General features: G+C 42.6%; 1 protein-coding gene across 6 annotated transcripts in view; it reads right to left on the bottom strand.

Annotated features, from left to right (window-relative positions):
• The window catches only part of CALD1 (caldesmon 1), a 148,813-nt gene that overhangs the window by 43,880 nt on the left and 83,964 nt on the right, over window positions 1–20,969 (bottom strand). Inside the window, exon 1 of one of the 6 annotated variants that reach the window (XM_069763403.1) lies at window positions 6,314–6,559. The exons of 4 other annotated variants lie outside the window; for them this stretch is intronic. In XM_069763403.1, coding sequence (XP_069619504.1) covers window positions 6,314–6,360 — 47 coding nt within the window. In that variant the 5' untranslated portion in view covers window positions 6,361–6,559. Of the gene's footprint in view, window positions 1–6,313; window positions 6,560–20,969 lie in introns of those variants that run through there. One more of the 6 variants, XM_069763399.1, reaches the window with a different exon arrangement.

Below are 20,969 nucleotides of genomic sequence, written 5' to 3' on the forward strand. Positions count from 1 at the left end.
CTACATAGACACATACCTACACAGACACATACCTACACAGACACATACCTACATGTACACATACCTACATGCACACATACCTACATGCACGCATACCTACATAGACACATACCTACATACACGCATACCTACATAGACACATACCTACATGCACGCATACCTACATGCATGCATACCTACATAGACACATGCCTACATACACACATACCTACATGCACACACACCTACATACACGCATACCTACATAGACGCATACCTACATAGACACCTACCTACATAGACACATACCTACATAGACACATACCTACATAGACACATACCTACACAGACACATACCTACACAGACACATACCTACATGCACACATACCTACATGCACACATACCTACATGCATGCATACCTACATAGACACATACCTACATACACACATACCTACATGCACACACACCTACATGCACACATACCTACATGCACACACACCTACATGCACACATACCTACATGCATGCATACCTACATAGACACATACCTACATACACCCATACCTACATGCACACATACCTACATGCACACATACCTACATGCACACACACCTACATGCACACACACCTACATGCACACATACCTACATGCATGCATACCTACATACATACACACCTACATGCACACATACCTACATGCATGCATACCTACATACACACATACCTACATGCACACATACCTACATGCACACATACCTACATGCACACACACCTACATGCACACATACCTACATGCACACATACCTACATGCACACACACCTACATGCATGCATACCTACATAGACACATACCTACATGCACACATACCTACATGCACACATACCTACATGCACACATACCTACATGCACACACCTACATGCACACACACCTACATGCACGCATACCTACATACACACACACCTACATGCACACATACCTACATGCATGCATACCTACATACACACATACCTACATGCACACATACCTACATGCACACATACCTACATGCACACACACCTACATGCATGCATACCTACATAGACACATACCTACATGCACACATACCTACATGCACACACACCTACATGCACACATACCTACATGCACACATACCTACATGCACACACACCTACATGCATGCATACCTACATAGACACATACCTACATGCACACATACCTACATGCACACATACCTACATGCACACATACCTACATGCACACACACCTACATGCACACACACCTACATGCACGCATACCTACATACACACACACCTACATGCACACATACCTACATGCATGCATACCTACATGCACACATACCTACATGCACACATACCTACATGCACACATACCTACATGCACACATACCTACATGCACACATACCTATATGCACAAGAAACCTATACAAACATATACATACATATACAGGAAACAAATACACACATGCCGACTTTTACAATAAACACATATACACATACACTGATGAGCAAAAGGGGAACGATGTTTTGGACTTCTGACTTTCTGGCTCCATATCTCACCATCCACTTCTGCTTCGAATGTGACACCACCATCGTTTTATAGAAAATGATCTTGGCTATCTCATACATAAATGTGACTTGCAGCTATTTAGCATATGATTAGTTATGCAGATTCTTGTCATGTCACTGCATTGTTACTGTTTTTCTCTTAGAAATCTGAATTTTAATTTTTATTATTTTGTTAGTATTTTGTAAATCCACCTTTGGCTTTCGCCACGGCCTGAATCCTTCTGGGCTGCTCTCGGATCAGATTCAAACATGTCTCAACCACAGTCAGATCCCAGGTCTCTTCTACACGTTTCCCATGTTGGTGCCTACTGGTCGCCTCACTTGGGTCTGTATACAGCATTTTCTTCAACTCTACCACAAGTGTTGGATTGGGTTGAGGTCTGGGGACTGTGGAGGCCAATCCAGCCCTTCTACTTCATTGTCAAACCATTTCTTCGCCAATCTCGACATATGCCTCTGGTTGCTGTGCTTCTGGAACACTATGTCGTCCTTTTCACACCCATATTACTCGAATGTATGAAGTAACTCATCTTGTAGGACACCCACATATAGCTCAGCATTGAGACCACCATCGATCCTGGTCAAGTATCCAACGCCTTTGGCTGTGAAACAACCCCATATTATCAGGCATCCTCCACCGAACTTGACTGTTCCTTCAATTTCTCGATCCGTTAGCCCCTTTTCCCCTTGTTTCTTCCAGACCCATTTGCACCCATCAGACCCTCGTCTATTGACTTTCGTCTCATCACTCCAAATCACCAGTTTCCAGTCTTCTACTGTCCACTTTTCGTACTTTTTTTGCAAACTCGAGCTGACGCTTCTTATGATAGTATTGAAGTTGAGGCTTCTTCACCTTTGTTCGGGCCTCCATTCTACACTTGTGTAATCTACGTAGCTCGGTGCTTCCATGGACGACTTTGACCTCACTATTAAGGAGCATACAAGCCTCCTCCACTGCCGTGTTCGTCGTGCTAGAACTGACAGACTTTGTGATGAGCCGACTTGTTGACTCCGATATTTTGACGTCCACCTCTTGGCTTCTGAATAGCTGGACGGACTTAATTTCGTATTCTTCCAGCTGTCATGGCGCTCACATGATGGAGTTTGGCAATTTCCTTGTCCGAGAGACCTCTATCGATGAGCTGAACGATACGGTTTCTCTTTTCTTGGGAGATCTTCATGGATGCTCCTCGATTGGAACCATGGACCTTTCACCTGGGAACCAACCTAATAACACCGAGCTATTAGGGAATGTGAGAACAGCGTGTAATTTGTAGGATTCAGGAAGAAAAAGATTTTTCCATCACCAGGAGCAAAACAGTAACAATGCAGTGACCTGACGAGAGTCTGCATAACTAATCATATGCTAAGTATCTGCAAGTCACATTTATGTATGAGATAGCCAAGATGATCGTCTATAAAATGATGGTGGTCTCACGTTCAATGCAGTAGAGGATGGTGAGATATGGAGCCTGAAAGTCAGAAGTTAAAAACATTGGTCCCCTTTTGTTCATCAGTGTTTGTATAATACACACATACATAACATACATAAGAAACGCATACACACAAGACTATATACGCAAGAAACACAGACATAAAATACAAACATACACAACAAACACAATACACATAGACATGAAATACAAAACACATATCTACGTACACGAGAAACATATACACACAATTACATACACAAAAAATACAAATACATACACACATACCTACAGACACAAATGGACACCTGCACAGAGGCCTGGAAACATCTCCATACCGAAATACCTGCATATTGAAGAAACATACACTTACCCATACCTACAAACAAAAGAAATACCTACCTGCATACAGAAGACAGCCATACATGCACAAATAACTGCAAACAAAAGAAATACATAGCAACACAAAAACCTGCACGTTGGGGGACTTAGCTACGGTGGCATGGGTTGCACACAGTGATCTCTGGAGATGGACTTGTAACATTGAGGTTGTTGGTATTATCCAACAATTTTTTAGTTCTCAGTTCCTCAGACAGTTCTCTTCTCCTCTTTCTATTTTCCATTTTAGTGTATCATACACAGACGCACAATGTAAAGATTGAGTTTTTATCTGGTTTCAGGTGTGATTTTCATATTGCCTACACCTGTCACTTGCCACAGGTGAGTTTGAACGAGCATCACATATTTGAAACAAAGTTGCTTACCCACAATCATGTCAAGCCCATTTTTGGAGTTTTATGTGAAATTATGTGACAGAGTGTTTCCATAACAGTGCCCCAATAACAGTCACAGAGGGCCGCTATAACAGTGCCACAGGGCCCCATAACAGTGCCACAGGGCCCCATAACAGTTCTCCCATAACAGTGAGAGCCTCCCCCATACCAGTGCCAGAGGGCCCCCATACCAGTTCCCCCATAACAGTGCCAGAGGGCCCCCATACCAGTGCCAGAGGGCCCCATACCAGTGCCAGAGGGCCCCATAACAGTTCCCCCATAACAGTGACAGAGGGCCCCCATACCAGTGCCAGAGGGCCCCATAACAGTTCCCCCATAACAGTGACAGAGGGCCCCCATACCAGTGCCAGAGGGCCCCATAACAGTTCCCCCATACCAGTGCCAGAGGGCCCCCATACCAGTGCCAGAGGGCCCCCATACCAGTGCCAGAGGGCCCCATTCCAGTGCCAGAGGGCCCCATAACAGTTCCCCCATAACAGTGCCAGAGGGTCCCCATACCAGTGCCAGAGGGCCCCATAACAGTTCCCCCATAACAGTGCCAGAGGGCCCCCATACCAGTGCCAGAGGGCCCCATAACAGTTCCCCCATAACAGTGACAGAGGGCCCCCATAACAGTGCCAGAGGACCCCAATAACAGTGTCAAAGCTGAGAGTACATGCATTGAGGGTAATTGCCGGTTAAGCAATTGCTTACTACAATGAATAAAGTGACTCCACATCTGATCTTCTATGTAACAGTGGTGGGTTACCCGCATGTCCCCAAGCAGTTGGAAAAGTACAACTCCCAGGATGCCGTAGCAATCACTGGCTGTCAGGGCCTGCTGGGAGTTGTAGTTTTGCAACAGCTGCAGGATAGATTCGCACAAATATTAACGTAAAGACTTCCCAAGATAATAACCATAATTTGCTAAAATGCTGTAAGAAAGAAAGAAGGAACACTGCAGCTGTAAAAGCCGCCACGCCTGTCCGCATCCAGGCTCTACATTACAGAAAGGCTCTTAGGAGCCGCTCATAAAACTACAACTCCCATCATTGACTCTAGAAGATCAAAACTGAAAATTGCCCTCTCGATTTCTGCACGCCTCGTACAGTTGTAGCAGAGCTCACATTGTCATAGCGCTGAAGAAGGCTGCAGTGGACTTAACCTGCAGTCCTATGTAGAACCAAACAGTTGTAATATTGCAAGATTGACCAACCCAGCTCTGCTACATCTGAATGTCGCACTATCCAGGTTATAGGGCCTAAGGCATCACCAACTCAGCTCTGTTATATCTGTACGTCGTAATATCCCACGGTATCACCAGCTCAGCTCTGCTATATCTGTACAACATAATATCCTAAGGCATCACCAACTCAGCTCTGCTATATCTGTACGTCATAGTATCCCACGGTATCACCAACTCAGCTCTGCTATATCTGTACCTCATAATATCCTAAGGCATCACCAACTCAGCTCTGCTATATCTGTACGTCATAGTATCCCACGGTATCATCAACTCAGCTCTGCTATATCTGTACGTCGTAATATCCTAAGGCATCACCAACTCAGCTCTGCTATATCTGTACGTCATAGTATCCTAAGGCATTACCAACTCAGCTCTGCAATATCTGTACGTCATAGTATCCCACGGTATCACCAACTCAGCTCTGCTATATCTGTACGTCATAGTATCCCACGGTATCACCAACTCAGCTCTGCTATATCTGTACGTCAAAATATCCCACGGTATCACCAACTCAGCTCTGCTATATCTGTACGTCATAGTATCCTAAGGCATCACCAACTCAGCTCTGCTATATCTGTACGTCGCACTATCCAGGTTATAGGGCCTAAGGCATCACCAACTCAGCTCTGCTATATCTGTACGTCGCACTATCCAGGTTATAGGGCCTAAGGCATCACCAACTCAGCTCTGCTATATCTGTACGTCATAGTATCCTACGGTATCACCAACTCAGCTCTGCTATGTCTGTACGTCATAGTATCCTACGGTATCACCAACTCAGCTCTGCTATATCTGAATGTCGTAACATCCCAAGATATCGTGCCGATTGACCAGCTCAGCTCTGCTATACCTGTACCAGATAATGCCCAAAACCATCACATCCATCCAGTCTTTACCTTACCGATGAGTCCCATAGTTTCTACAACTGCAGCAAAAACTTGAATATGCAAATGAGCTCTCCTACATTTCCCAGAGTGCATTGCCTGATCTCCATAAGCTGAAGCGGTACCCCAAAGCGATAAGTAAAAAAAAAACAAAAAACTGCAAATCATGAAGCTACCGTCCGATACAACACGGTCCATATGGATGCAGCAGAGCTGATATTGTCACCCAGAGGAACACTTTCAGATCAGCAGAAAAAAACCTTTTTTTTTTTCTTTTTTTCTTTTTTTTTGCCCCCCAACTTGGGTCTGCTACTCAAAAGCGAATCTAGCTCCCATTAATGGCTTTATCCAGGCACAGGTTGGAGCCAGAACGGTTGCAGAAAAAAAAAAAGAAGTTAATAACTTACTTGGAAAGGGCGGAGAGGCTGTGCCGGCTGTAGGATCTGCTGATCATTTCTGCTCCTGATACTTTACCAAAAACTCATTAGTAAGAGCAATGTAAAATGGGATGAGGCAATGTCATATTCCTCCCAGAAGCTGCAACCCTGCAGGATGCTGTGCACACCTAGGCGTTCGCCTTGCCCATCAGCCTATGGCGACAGCTCCTGCCAGGCTTGACCCACCACTTTTATCACATGATCTCATATGTGAATGCTCCCCCTTCCTCCTTTCTCTTTTTTTTTTTTTTTGCTACCGTAATCACTGTAGTAAAAGCTCCTTACTCTTTGTCTTCTATTTTTCCCTCCCTCCACCGCCCCCTTCTTCTCCATCCATCCATCCCACCGGCCCCCGCCACCCCCTGATAATACAGGAATGTGTACGCCAAGCTTACATCAGCTGGGAAAAATTGCCTTAAAATATTTTCAGGTCTGTTATCTGGGAATTTTTTTCTCCTATGCCGAATATCTTGCGCCAATTGAAATAGTTTTACCTAGAAGCGTCTGATCTCATTTATGTGGACGTTCCCGACTCCCTGCACAACTTGTTTGGCAACTATATAATATTGGGAGTGAGAGTTTGTTTCCATGTTTTTTTTTATTTATATAATATATATAGGTCACTGCAGCTTTAAGGGACATAAAACTGGGAACAAGCTCAGCCTCCTTGTGTACATACGGCCTTAAAGGGGTTGTCCACTTTGGAAACTTGCTTTTTTTATTTTATAGGTCCATCAACTATAAGGGTGTACTAGTAATCAGCTGTAGTAATGAGGAAGAACCCAGTAGATTCCATCTGTTCAATTTCCCTGCACTGCCCCCGCAGGCGATATGAAGTATTACACCCTATTATTCAGACCTTAAATCTGTCTCAAATAATCTCCATCTTTTGCTTCCGCCTTCCTTGTTCTACCCATCAACCAGACCCAGTCCTCTGGAGCTGCTGTGTACCAAGGTCTTAAAAGGGGGACACCACTCTTTCGTTTAAAGGGTTATTCCTATCTCAAAAAGTTGTAACCTCTCTAAGGATGAGTGATAACTTGCTGATCAATGGTCATTAAATGGCAATATAAGAATCTTTGTAATGCATCTTATCAGAAATCCTTGCTTCTTTCTCCATGTGTGAGCCACTTTTACCTCTGTGCCTCCTGAAATCCTCATTCATTCTGAAATGCGGCTAAAAACTTTTTTTTCCCAGTATAAGACGGACTCTCAGCTCACTGAGCGATCAATATAGAGTGGCGTATTGAGAAGTCTATGGACAAGGAATGGACACACACACACACACAGACCTCTGAGCAGTCTCTTTTTAGTAAGTTTTTTTTTTAACTTACTTCAGTGCTGGATTCACAGCTACACTGCACAGTACTCTTGTATAATGCCCTGCATGTTGCTGCTTTCTGGATTCACAGCTGCACTGCTCACTACTACTATATGATGTCATCCATGCTGCTGCTTCCAAACATTCTACAGACACATGAGCCGCTATTCCTCATATCGGTGTGTGATGCATATGGGAGACATAGCAGCCAGCCTCTACCCACTAGCTCAGAGACAACAGAAAATTAGATATAGAGGCTGCAGAAGGGAAAACTGATGAAAAAGGAGATTAGGGCATTCACCTTCTAATTTTTCAGCATAGATTTTCTCTTTTCCCAACATGTACAAATTTATAACAGAACAGCAGAAATGTCGATGGAGAGGAGGGGGATGCAGCTGCAGTTCCTTTCTCAGTGTCCCAGTGGAACAGCATGAAAGGGAGGAGAAAAGAGGGTCTGCAAACGCATTTGATTGGCTCAAAGTTATTATTTTACTCTTGGTCTGGGGCAAAAGAGTGTGTGGGTAGAACAAGGGAAAGATGGAGGTTTTTCTTAAAGACAGGATTAAGATTTGTAGTAGACAGAGTGAAGGCGCCGCACACATCAAGGCACTTGGAAATGCTTCGAATAGGATTTATTGTCAGTATTTCACATCCATTGTAAGCACGGAATTATGTTAACGTTTCAGGTGAAAGCCCTTCATCAGACATATAGGCTATGTTTGATGCATATAGGACAAAGAGGACCAGGAACCGAGGTGGGATACCCCCAAATAGGGACGACCAGGATTCAGCTTTATCAAGCCTTAATTTTGATTACGGTAAATTAAGATTTTTTGTCTCAATGATATAATTAACTAATGGTGTCTCACGTGGTTTATGGCTTTGACATCCAGCAGGCAAATTTTCGATTCCACCTACTGGTTGGATGTAATGGTGGTCATTTTTGGCTTATCTAGGATCCTAAAAACACAACTAGACCAATCTATGGACAAGAGTGGTGGCGCTATTTCACGAAAGAAGGCAATTATGGACAACTCCCCATCACGGTCAACTGACATCAGAGACGAAGGACTTGGAAATGTCAGACATTGATTGGGTGTGATGTTGAGTATCTCTGTGGCGTCTGGTGGTTTGGGCTTGATACTGTATAAAGTGGCACAACCTCTATGGAATCTGGTAAGGTCTTACGTCGAGTAATTAAACATCTAAGCCCAGGCTATTAGACCCTCTAAACAAATAATCAGCCCTATAGTTTGTTATTTTTTTATGTAAACCATCAGCTTGGCTTTCATGATGGCCGTGGTAATGGTGGTAGTGGTGGGGAGTTTAGAAAACTTGACGTTACCATTAATGGAAACCGATAGAACCGTAGAAGAATGTTCTAAATTCCCATAATAAACAAGCGAAGGCCGCCCAACCGCAGTAGTCAAACTTGTCAGTCAATCTTAAGTCTTAAGAGTACACAAAGCTCGGAGATTTGTCTGCAGGACCATACTATGCCGTCACGCTCAGTTGAGTTGTCCTTATATTTGAAGATTTTCTGTGAAAGAGCTTCTGGTTATTATTTTTATTTTAAAGTGATTGAGAACAAATGGAATGAACGTAAAGATGTGACAATTGGTTTATGGTTGGGTCATCTATGGATCGCGACTGTACGGCTTAACAGATGCCATACTCCTGTGGCACATTGGAGCCTGAAGAAGTCAACCAAGGCTCTTCAGTGAAGGACCTTATTAGATACCTGCAGGTTAACAAAGATGAAAACACATCAAGAGCATAATGTAAAGTCCCAAATCAGTAGCGAAACCTTCACCCTACCGATTATCTCCAACTTGCATCACTTGGCTCTTCGTAAGTTGTAAAGCTACCTTGAGACCTCATAGACACCGGGGCACAGGTGCCGGCTGCTAACAATACACCCCTGTGAGACTATGGTTGACTATGGTGAAAAGTAAGGTTCGGTTACATCTTGATAAATTTATGCAAGTAATCTAAATTCTAGAAGAAAGAATTGGAGGCATCCACCTTATAAGTCAACATGTATGTTAGCCAAAAATTGTGTCCTTCAAAAGTAATGGACTTCAATCTGTAGACAGCTGTTTCGGGGTTATTGCCCCTCATCAGTTCTGGGCAAGATACTGATATTGTTGTTTGGTGGTTGAGTTGGTGGCAGATCTTTGATGTAGGTTTAGAGTGGTAATGTTTCATCTTGTGGAGACCAACAGTTGATATAGGTAAATAATTTCAGTAAGTGAAGCTAGAAAGAACTTTCTACTGGAAGATGAACCTCCATGATCATGAGGTTACCATTTGGTGTCGCTAAAGGATGTTGCCAAAAATTTTGGTTTTAGAAAGAAGTTTGAAACGTAAAAACGTATTCTACTGGCTTGGGAATTAGGCAGAAGATGGACCTTTTGCAAAGTTTATAAACTGAGAATAATTTAGGTCCTAGATATCACATCTAGTATGGAGAGAAGTATTGCAAAAGGGTCACAGGACATTTAGGGATTGGTACCGTGTCCTTACCAAATGCATATTGTGTTATGCGTCCTCGTGGCTTCTTGTGAACTCATCTCGTTGGGCTCTCGGTGGTATTATTTTGGGACGTTGTCTGGCACAGTTATATGAGCGTCATATGTTATTAAGATATTATATGAGGACCTTCACACTTCAAAAATACATTGAACTTCCTCATGTACTACCACGAAGCGCATCGCCTCCTAGTGATTTTCCCCCTTTGACCTTATACCTCTGCTATTTATCTACTGCCAATCTGGGTGTAAACTGAGTATAATAGAATAATGAACATGTGCTGCTTTAAGGAAATCCAGAACAAAGACCTATTTAGTGCATGTGAACGTGTGACAATCAATAGGCCCGAGCGTTCCCTTCCAAAATATTTTCTCTATTTCTCTTGAACACAAGCCTGAAAACAGATACATTGGGAAACGCTTAAGGTTTTCCGTTAAAGTCGTTCCAGACTTCCTTAAATACACAAGAACATGTCAATTAATTAATGAAGAACAGTAATTGTGAATTAGCATTCTGCCAAGTTCAGCTGATTCTCGTCTCAACCTCCAGAGGCTGTCGAAAAGCCAACACCAGAACATACATATGTAGATGTAAAAGAAGATACAGAGCCAGCAGGAGTGTAGACTTTCACAGACCAAGCAGTGTCAGACAGTGTTATAGGTCTGGACCATGCCGTCTGGAAGAAAGTACGGTCATTGGATTACACCAAGGAAACTTATCGGTGGTGTAGTTCGAAGTGGGACTAGTAAAGGCACGTGCATCAAGTACTGGGAAGGGGCACCGGTAAACCACTCTGCTTAGCCAGGGTATTAGATACGGAGCTGAATCTTTGTCTCAGGTGAAGCAGACCATCAGGATCTTTCATATTGAGATGGGAAGAGAATGGTTGTACCACTCATCACCAGCAAGGGGCCCTCTAAAACTGCACTGAGTTCTGGGGGGCTGCTATAACCTGTACTGTCGCATGCTGTCCTTGTGTGACGTGTGCGCTGTGCTTGTGTGATATGTGCTGTGTTTATGTGACATGTGCGCTGTGCTTGTGTGACGTGTGCGCTGTGCTTGTGTGATATGTGCTGTGTTTATGTGACATGTGCGCTGTGCTTGTGTGACGTGTGCGCTGTGCTTGTGTGATATGTGCTGTGTTTATGTGACGTGTGCGCTGTGCTTGTGTGACATGTGCCCTGTGGTTGTGTGACATGTGCGCTGTGGTTGTGTGACGTGTGCGCTGTGGTTGTGTGACGTGTGTGCTGTGCTTGAGTGACGTGCGCTGTGCTTGTGTGACGTGTGTGCTGTGTTTATGTGACGCGTGCGCTGTGCTTGAGTGACGTGTGCGCTGTGCTTGTGTGATATGTGCTGTCTTTATGTGACGTGTGCGCTGTGGTTGAGTGACGTGTGCGCTGTGCTTGAGTGACGTGTGCGCTGTGCTTGAGTGACGTGTGCGCTGTGCTTGAGTGACGTGTGCACTGTGCTTGAGTGACGTGTGCGCTGTGCTTGAGTGACGTGTGCGCTGTGTTTATGTGACATATGCGCTGTGGTTGTGTGACGTGTGCGCTGTGTTTGTGTGACGTGTGTGCTGTGCTTGAGTGACGTGCGCTGTGCTTGTGTGACGCGTGTGCTGTGTTTATGTGACGCGTGCGCTGTGCTTGAGTGACGTGTGCGCTGTGCTTGTGTGATATGTGCTGTGTTTATGTGACGTGTGCGCTGTGGTTGAGTGACGTGTGCGCTGTGCTTGAGTGACGTGTGCGCTGTGCTTGTGTGACGTGTGCGCTGTGCTTGTGTGACGTGTGCGCTGTGCTTGAGTGACGTGTGCGCTGTGTTTATGTGACATATGCGCTGTGGTTGTGTGACGTGTGCGCTGTGCTTGTGTGATGTGTGTGCTGTGCTTGTGTGATGTGTGTGCTGTGCTTGTGTGACGTGTGCCCTGTGCTTGTGTGACATGTGCCCTGTGCTTGTGTGACGTGTGCCCTGTGCTTGTGTGACGTGTGCCCTGTGCTTGTGTGACATGTGCCCTGTGCTTGTGTGACATGTGCCCTGTGCTTGCGTGACGTGTGCGCTGTGCTTGCGTGACGTGTGCGCTGTGCTTGTGCGATGCTTGGCAATGGGGGTATTATGACCAGATGTGTGACGTTATTACAGGATGGGGGTCACTATTACAAGATAGGTGCCAGGACAGGGGGGATGGGGGACATTACTAGAGAATGGGGGACATTATTACAGGATAGAGGCTGGGACAATGGACATTACAACAGGAGCCCATAGATCTGCCCAACATGCTGGTGGGAGTCCCGGTCCAAATTTTGCACCTAGGCCAATATGCCGCTAGTTATGTCACTGGGCGTAACGGAGACAGACTCACTTTAGGTAGTATTTTTTTTTAGAGCCGCAGCCACCACATGCTGCCTATGAAGTCAATGGAAGCAATATAATCTGTATTTTGGAGATTTGTCTGCCGGGAGAAAACGTATATGGGCGTTACTGAGATTTAATTGCAGCACAGAATTTTTTTTTTTTATTAATTCCCTTTTTGTGACATTATTTCTCACTTTTCTTGAAGTGCTCTAAAGGACATGGCCCTCCTTGGGGAGCACGCAATAATTTGCCCCCTGTTATTCTAAGCCATCTACGAGCCTGAGATGAAGACAAAATAAAGCCTCCATTCATTGCATACTTTGTGGTGACAGCTCGCTGAGATATCTAACTTCTATTCAAATAGTTTCACAAAATTCACAGAATGCCCATAGGATTGCCTAAAAGGGAAATGTATATTTATTTTAACTTGCTCCAGATTTGGCAACTTGTGTGTGGATTTAAGGACATACTCCCACAAACATGGGAATAGGAGCTAGCAAAAATTCCTTTAGTCTGGCATCTAATGGTCTAAAAAACATGATTGTTCTACAAAAAGGAAGAGGAGAGAAAGTTCTAAGAAGATAAAAAATAAAAACATAAAAATATATGTGCTTTCTGGTGACTATCAGGTGAGACACTGGCTGATATGTTGTGTCCCATACACAAGACATATATACATGAGAAATTCCTGCTTTTCTGTGTTCATCTAGAACATGTATAGAAGCAGCATGGAGGAAAATGTTCAGTAGTACTAAGTACTGTAGCTGTGAATCCAGCTCTGCAGCATGGAGTAAAGTAACTAGTAGTACTGAGGAATGTAGCTGTTAATCCAGCTCTGCAGCATGGAGGACAATATGCAGCAGTACTGACTAGCGTAGCTATAAGTTAAGCTCTGCAGCATGGAGTATAATATGCAGTTGTACTGAGTAGTGTAGCTGTGAATCCAGCTCTGCAGCATGGAGGACAATATGTAGTAGTAAAGAGTAATGTACCTGTGAATACAGCTCTGCAGCATGGAGATCAATATGCTGTAGTACTGAGTAGTGTAGCAGTAAAACTAAGTATTGTAGCTGTGAATCCAGCTCTGCAGCATGGAGGACAGTATGTAGTAGTACTGAGGAATGTAGCTGTGAATCCAGCTCTGCAGCATGGAGGTCAGCATGCGGTAGTATTGAGTTGTGCAGCTGTGAATCAAGTTCTGCAGCATGGAGGACAATATGCACTAGGACTGAATAGTGTAGCTGTGAGTCCAACTCTGCAGCATGTAGATCAATATGCAGTAGTACAGAGTAGAGTAGCCGTGAATCCCGCCAGCTCAGCAGCATGAAAAACAATATTCTGTAGTACTGTGTAGTGTAGCTCCAAATCCAGCACTGCAACATGGAGGTCAATATCCAGTAGCACTGAGTAGTGTAGCTGTGAATCCAGCTCGGGAACGAGCTAAAGCACTTACGAAAAAAAAACAACAGCATAATTTGTCTTCAATATCCAGCTGTGAACTTTGGTCTCTCAGTCCATCTTGTTTTCATCAAAACAGATTTTATCCATTTTGGCAAAGTGAATGATGAGTTTAGGAGGCAGGGAAAATAGAAAGAAGAAATAGTGGCTCATAAGTGGGGAAAGAAGCAGATTTCTCTGATAAAATCTGTTAATGGATTTCTTAGTTCTGTTAGTTGTGACCTGCTGGATCGCTCCAGTGTTTGCTTGGCGGACTGGACGTCACTTCTCAATGTAAGTCTATGGGAGCGAGAACGAGATCTTGTTACCTCTGACTTCCGGGGCGGCGGTCACGCCTATGCTGCTGTAATCACAGGACTTGCCATAACCTCCATGCCTAGATTTAGTATTTATGACACCTAAGAGGCCATAATCCTGCAGTCCCATTCACTTACATAATAAACTAGTAGTAAGCTAAACAGGGAAGATAAGGGCGAAGAGAATCAGCATTCGCCCATCTCCCTTATCACCAGCCGGTTGTAAAACGGGGAAGCCATGTCTAAGGGAAGGCTTTGTCTGGGAATGTACTGCCGCATTGGTCTCCAGCCAGGTTATAATATGTTTAAAGACTGCGCGCTGATATATTTATTTCATGGGAGCAACATTTGTTCAAAAGGAGGAAAAATAATATGTTAAAAATTTAGACAAAATAGAAAAAATAATATTGGTGCCGTTGGCTGCTGGAGGTTGAAAGCTTTTTTAGAAAGTTCAGGCACATTTTATTGGAATGTAACAAGATATCCGAGACCTGGCACAAAATACAAAATCTTACAGCTATTAATCCCTGCAAAGATGATAATGAAGTGGTGAGTGGCAGGAGTGACCAGCATTACACAGGCCGGGGCGAAACGGAGCTAAAGAACGCGGCGAAACAACAACGAACAGGCCGTAATTATAGAAAGGGGAAATAACACTACGGGAACTGGAAAACATATCTATCCATCCATCCTATCCCTCTATTATCTATCTATCTATCATCTATTATCTATCTATTATCTATCTATCTATTATGTATCTATTATCTATGTATCATCTATCTATCTATTTACCTATTATCTATCTATCATACTAATCTATCTAAAAAAAATAAAAAATGAGCAGCTCTGAGTAAGACATCACATGTATTTGCCATCTTCAGGATCCTGACTCCAAATCCCCCAGCCTGTATGTACATTGGATTGGCTGCAGCGGTGATGTGGGCAGCAGACATAATGTCACTACTGAACTCCATTTCCTATACTATAGGGCCTGTATGAATCATATATAATTAAAACATAGGCAAAACTTGAATCTCCTGAGTTCTTGTCTTTAAAGAGTTAGCTTTCCTAATCTCCATCTATATTAAAATACAAAATAGGAAACCTTGCAATTTTCATTCTCGCCATATGTCCTGTTCTGTACAATGACTGTATACAATAGATTACACAGGATCCACCATTCACAATAGGTGATATCACAGTTCACCTCCTCCTCCTGTACAATGATTGATAACACCTCTATATACAGTAGATAACACAGGATCCACCATTCACAGTAGGTGATATCACAGCTCACCTCCTCCTCCTCCTGTACAATGACTGATAACACCTCTATATACAGTAGATAACACAGGATCCACCATTCACAATAGATGATGTCACAGCTCACCTCCTCCTCCTGTACAATGACTGATAGCACTTCTATATACAGTAGATAACACAGGATCCGCCATTCACAATAGGTGATATCACAGCTCACCTCCTCCTCCTCCTGTACAATGACTGATAACACCTCTATATACAGTAGATAACACAGGATCCACCATTCACAATAGGTGATATCACAGCTCACCTCCTCCTCCTCCTGTACAATGACTGATAACACCTCTATATACAGTAGATAACACAGGATCCACCATTCACAATAGGTGATATCACAGCTCACCTCCTCCTCCTCCTGTACAATGACTGATAACACCTCTATATACAGTAGATAACACAGGATCCACCATTCACAATAGGTGATATCACAGCTCACCTCCACCCCCTCCTGTATAATGACTGATAATATACTCGTTACTGGAGATTTCTGGAGCACGCTCGGGGGTCCTTCGAGTATTTTTTAGTGCTCGGAAATTTAGTTTTTATTGCCGCAGCTGAATGATTTACATCTGTTAGCCAGCATAACTACATGTGGGGATTCCATTGCAACCAGGCAACCCCCACATGCACTTATGCTGGCTAAAAGATGTAAATCATTCAGCTGCGGCAATAAAAAGTAAATTTCCGAGCACTAAAAAATACTCGAAGGACCCCCGAGCGTGCTCGAGAAATCTCGAGTAACGAGTATATTCGCTCATCACTACTGATAGCACCTCTTATATAGTTGATTACATTGGATCCACCATTTACAATAGGTGATGCCACAGATCACCTCCTTCCCTTTCCGCTACAATCACTTTTGCCTACATCAAATGAGTCAGAGTCAGTTCATCATGTCTGTATGGCTGCTGAAAAGAACATGATGTATGATTCTAATATTTATTAAATTCATAAATACAGTACATTTCTTTTAAACATTCAAAAGGGAATATTTAAGCCCTGCGCTGGGACCGCCCATGAGGAACTGCCAAATCAATAGTTAAGCCCTGCACTGGGACCGCCCATGAGGAACCTCCAAATCAATATTTAAGCCCTGCACTGGGACCGCCCATGAGGAACCTCCAAATCAATATTTAAGTCCTGCACTGGGACCGCCCATGAGAAACCACCAAATCAATATTTAAGTCCTGCACTGGGACCGGCCACGAGGAACCTCCAAATCAATATTTAAGCCCTGCACTGGGACCGCCCATGAGGAACCGCCAAATCAATATTTAGGTCCTGCGCTGGGACCGCCCAATCAATATTTAAGCCCTGCACTGGGACCGCCCATGAGGAACCTCCAAATCAATATTTAAGTCCTGCACTGGGACCGCCCATGAGGAACCGCCAAATCAATATTTAAGCCCTGCACTGGGACCGCCCACGAGGAACCTCCAAATCAATATTTAAGTCCTGCACTGGGACCGCCCATGAGGAACCTCCAAATCAATATTTAAGCCCTGCACTGGGACCGCCCATGAGGAACCTCCAAAACAATATTTAAGCCCCGCACTGGGACCGCCCATGAGGAACCGCCAAAACATCATCCATACCCTTATAATTTGTGGTTTGAATAGTTTCTGCCCATTTTTTTCTGCTCAGGTTGCTGGAAAGTTTCGGAAAGTTCTTGATTCTTGACAAGCATGTATTAATATTGATATATTCTACATAAAAATGCAATAGAAGAGATGGAATCTCCCCCTCTCCTCGCCCTATAGAAATCCTCTCATTTCTGAGACATAATTTTACTAATTTGACCATTTGCTGAGAAGGTAAAAATTCCCGTCTCTGCAAATCTGTGGAATTTTTATTTTTTTTTTTAACTTCTTAACAATACATATGTTGTATATAGTTTGACGAACAGCTACAGTATTTAATACGTCCCCGAAGATGGAAGTGAATTTACAAAAGCTCCCTCTGTCTGCAGCTGCATAAGAGCTTGGATCGCTCGGCAGAAAAATCAACAAATACGGAATGCCAAGAAGCTTTTTAAGTGGGATTTGTGGATTACAGATCAAGCTCGAAGGTCATTCTGCCTATACGTGATGGGGACCGAAATATCTCCAAGGTGGCCGTCTAGGAGGAGAAGCATGAGGGAGCACTTTAGTTTTCTCAGACAAATGATCTTTGCTACATCATGTTTCCATCAAGAGCAAACGTCTGAAATACTTTCTCTGAACCGTTCCAGTAGGAGAATTTTTCATTTTTTTCCCCCCGAAATGTAATACCTTTCCCCGGCATATTTTAATATATATTATGTATATGAGTGGTTTAATATATACTCACAATGGGGGTTCAAAGAGAACAGTGTCGATGAGATGGAATATTGTAAAAAAAATAAAAAAAAAATTGGCTACTATGTTGTGAAAAGTTTTTGAAAAATTAGGCGGCTTACATTCTGTAGTTCTATAGTGGACCCCTAGTATAGATTTTTGGATTTTTCGAGCAGGGGTGTAAAAGTAGGATTCGAAAGCCCCTTGGAATATATCCACCAAAATACATCATGATCCCAAATTTTATGACCATGATAAAAAAAATATGTATATACACATACATACATACATACATACACGCATCTATATACCCTAGTAAGGAATTCAGAGTATATAGGGAAGGCGTTTCTCATTTAGCGCTTTTGTCTTTTAGCTAAATTAAAGAGAAACTAAAAAAATGAATTTTGGGCTTTGGAGGACCCAGAGTGTCTCTTGATTTGCAATTCTTTGTTTCTCCTGTGGGGGTGCTGCAGAAAAAATTTGTTTAGGAAAAACTAAAAAATATATATATATATATATGCATTTCAGGCTTTGCAATACTTTGTTTCTCCTGTGGTGGCACTGGAGTGAAATTGTATTTAGGAGAAATTAAAAAAAATGCATACTTTCAAAGTTTCTCATAAGTGCAATTTTTCTGCAGCGCCACTACAGGAGCAAAAAAAAAAACAAAAAACAAAAAAAACACTAAATCTTGCAAATCAGTTCACACGCCAGGTCCTTCAATGTTTTGTGAGTTTTTTTTTTGCTCCTGTAGTGGCGCTGCAGAGAAATTGCATTTAGGAAAAACTATAAAAAAAAAAATACTAAAATTTGGAGGACCCAGGGTGTCTATTGAGTTGCAAGGCTGTGTTTATCCTGTGGGGGCGCTGCAGTGGAATGGTATTTAGGAGAAATTTAATAAATAATTCATTTCGTGCTTTGGAAGATCTGGCGTATCTACCGTTTTGCAATGGTTTTTTTTTGCTACTGTAGTGGCGCTGCAGAAAAATTTAATTTAGGAGAAACTGTAAAGAAAAATTTATTTTGGGGCTTTGGAGGACCTGGCAAGTATATTGATTTGCACCTTTTTTTTCTTTATTTTGCCCATGCACTTGTGTTGCAGAGAAATTGCATTTAGGAAAAACTATACGAATCTTTGTGCCTATTGATTTGCAATAAGGTTGTTTTTTTTTTTTTGCATCTGTAGTGGCGCTGCAGAGAAATTGCATTTAGGAAACAAAAAAGAAAACTTTTGGGCTTTAGAGGACTGGGTGTGTGAATGGATTTGCAGAGTTTTGGGGATTTTTTTTGTAGTGGCTCTACAGAGAAATTGCTTTTATGAGAAACCCTAAAAAAATCCATTTTGGGCTTTTGAGGAACCTTTGTACATATTGATATGCAATAATTTGCAATATGTTTTTTTTATTGCTCCTGTAGTGGAGCTGCAGAGAAAGTGCATTTGGGGAAAAACTATAAAAAAAATACTTTTGGGGCTCTATTGATTTGCAACCATTTTTTTTTTTTTTGCTACTGTAGTGGTGCTGCAGAGAAATTGCATTTACGAGAGACTATATAAAAAAATGCATTTTGGATTGTCGAGGAACTTTGTGTCTATTGATTTGCATAAAGGTTTTTTTTTTTGCTCCTGTAATTTGGGGGCTTTGGAGGACCCAATATGTCTATTGATTTGCAAGTATTTTATTTTTTTGCTCCTGTAGTGGCGCTGCAGAGAAAGTGGATTTATTAAAAACTATAAAAGTAAGTTTGGTGCTTTGACAGACCCAGTGTGTATTCATTTGGAATGTTATTTTTTTTTTTTTGCCTATGTAGTGGCACTACTGAGAAATTTAATTTAGGAAAAACTAAAAAAAAAATGCATTTCAATCTTTGGAGGACCCAAAGTGTCCATGGACTTGTAATACCTTGTTTTGCCTGTAGAGGCGCTGCAAATTAATTTGATCAATTGCTTCTAGGTTGCTCTACCGATTGCTGGTGATTCTAACAGTCTGTCCGTGATTAATCCATTGTCGAGAGGCCAACCAGCCCTGGGTTTCGTATAAAAAAAACGATGCCAAAATTTCCCTTATAAGACAAAAGTCAAAGGGAAATGTTAGCAGAACCTTATTGAATTTCCAGTACTAAAAAAAAAAAAAATCTTTAACAGTTGCCAACCCCGGTTCCTAAGCCGAATATTATTATTTCATTTCCGTTCTCACTTTTTTTGTCACAATGATCTCCAACACCAATGACATTTTGCACAATAGATGAAGATGAAAAAAGTCAGCACTCGGGGTGGGATTTGCTCGGGGTGGGATAGCAGGATACTACATTGGCCCATAGCCCATAACCGGCCAGTGACTCACCCGATCAGCGTGGGTGAGGTCATGTGGGGTGACCAAACGACCTCGAAAAATCACAGCTTCTCTAAAACACAGTGAATATATATTCAGAATTTTAGACCCAGTCCCAGGACAGCTGTTAACCTTACATCCTGTATAGATACACCCCTGATTAAACACGGATTTCATATTCTCCTAAAAATGGAGTGGCGGAGAGACAACTGGTGTGCAGAATCGGCAGCTGAACGATTTTACATAGACAAGAATTGTGTAATACTTCACATTCCCTGTGGGGGAGCTGCAGGGAAAGTGAGCACTAGCTGCCATATTCTACCACAGAATACAGCTGATCTCTGGAGGTCTGGCAGGAGGACTCCCTCTTAATAGCAAGACCCTAAATTGTGCAAGGCCTTTAATAAGACTGTGCCCTATCATCAAAAAATGACCTAATGATTAAATCAGGGTGTTTTTGTAAAATTTATTTTTTAGAAATTTTTCGCAATGTTACTTTTTTTTCCCCGTATCACAATCTATATTGAAAATAAAAAATAGGAATCTTGCAATTCTTACACTGGCCACCAGGGATTTCTTAAAATCATACTTCCTGTTGTTTCAGGAAACAATACATGTACATTAGCCACAATGGTTGGAACCTGACCCCATCTTTTGTATTAAAAGCACCTAATGAGCATGTGCAAAGGTTATTGTGAAGGG

This window comes from Ranitomeya imitator, chromosome 4 (genome assembly GCF_032444005.1).
Source record: "Ranitomeya imitator isolate aRanImi1 chromosome 4, aRanImi1.pri, whole genome shotgun sequence".
Taxonomy (NCBI): domain Eukaryota; kingdom Metazoa; phylum Chordata; class Amphibia; order Anura; family Dendrobatidae; genus Ranitomeya; species Ranitomeya imitator.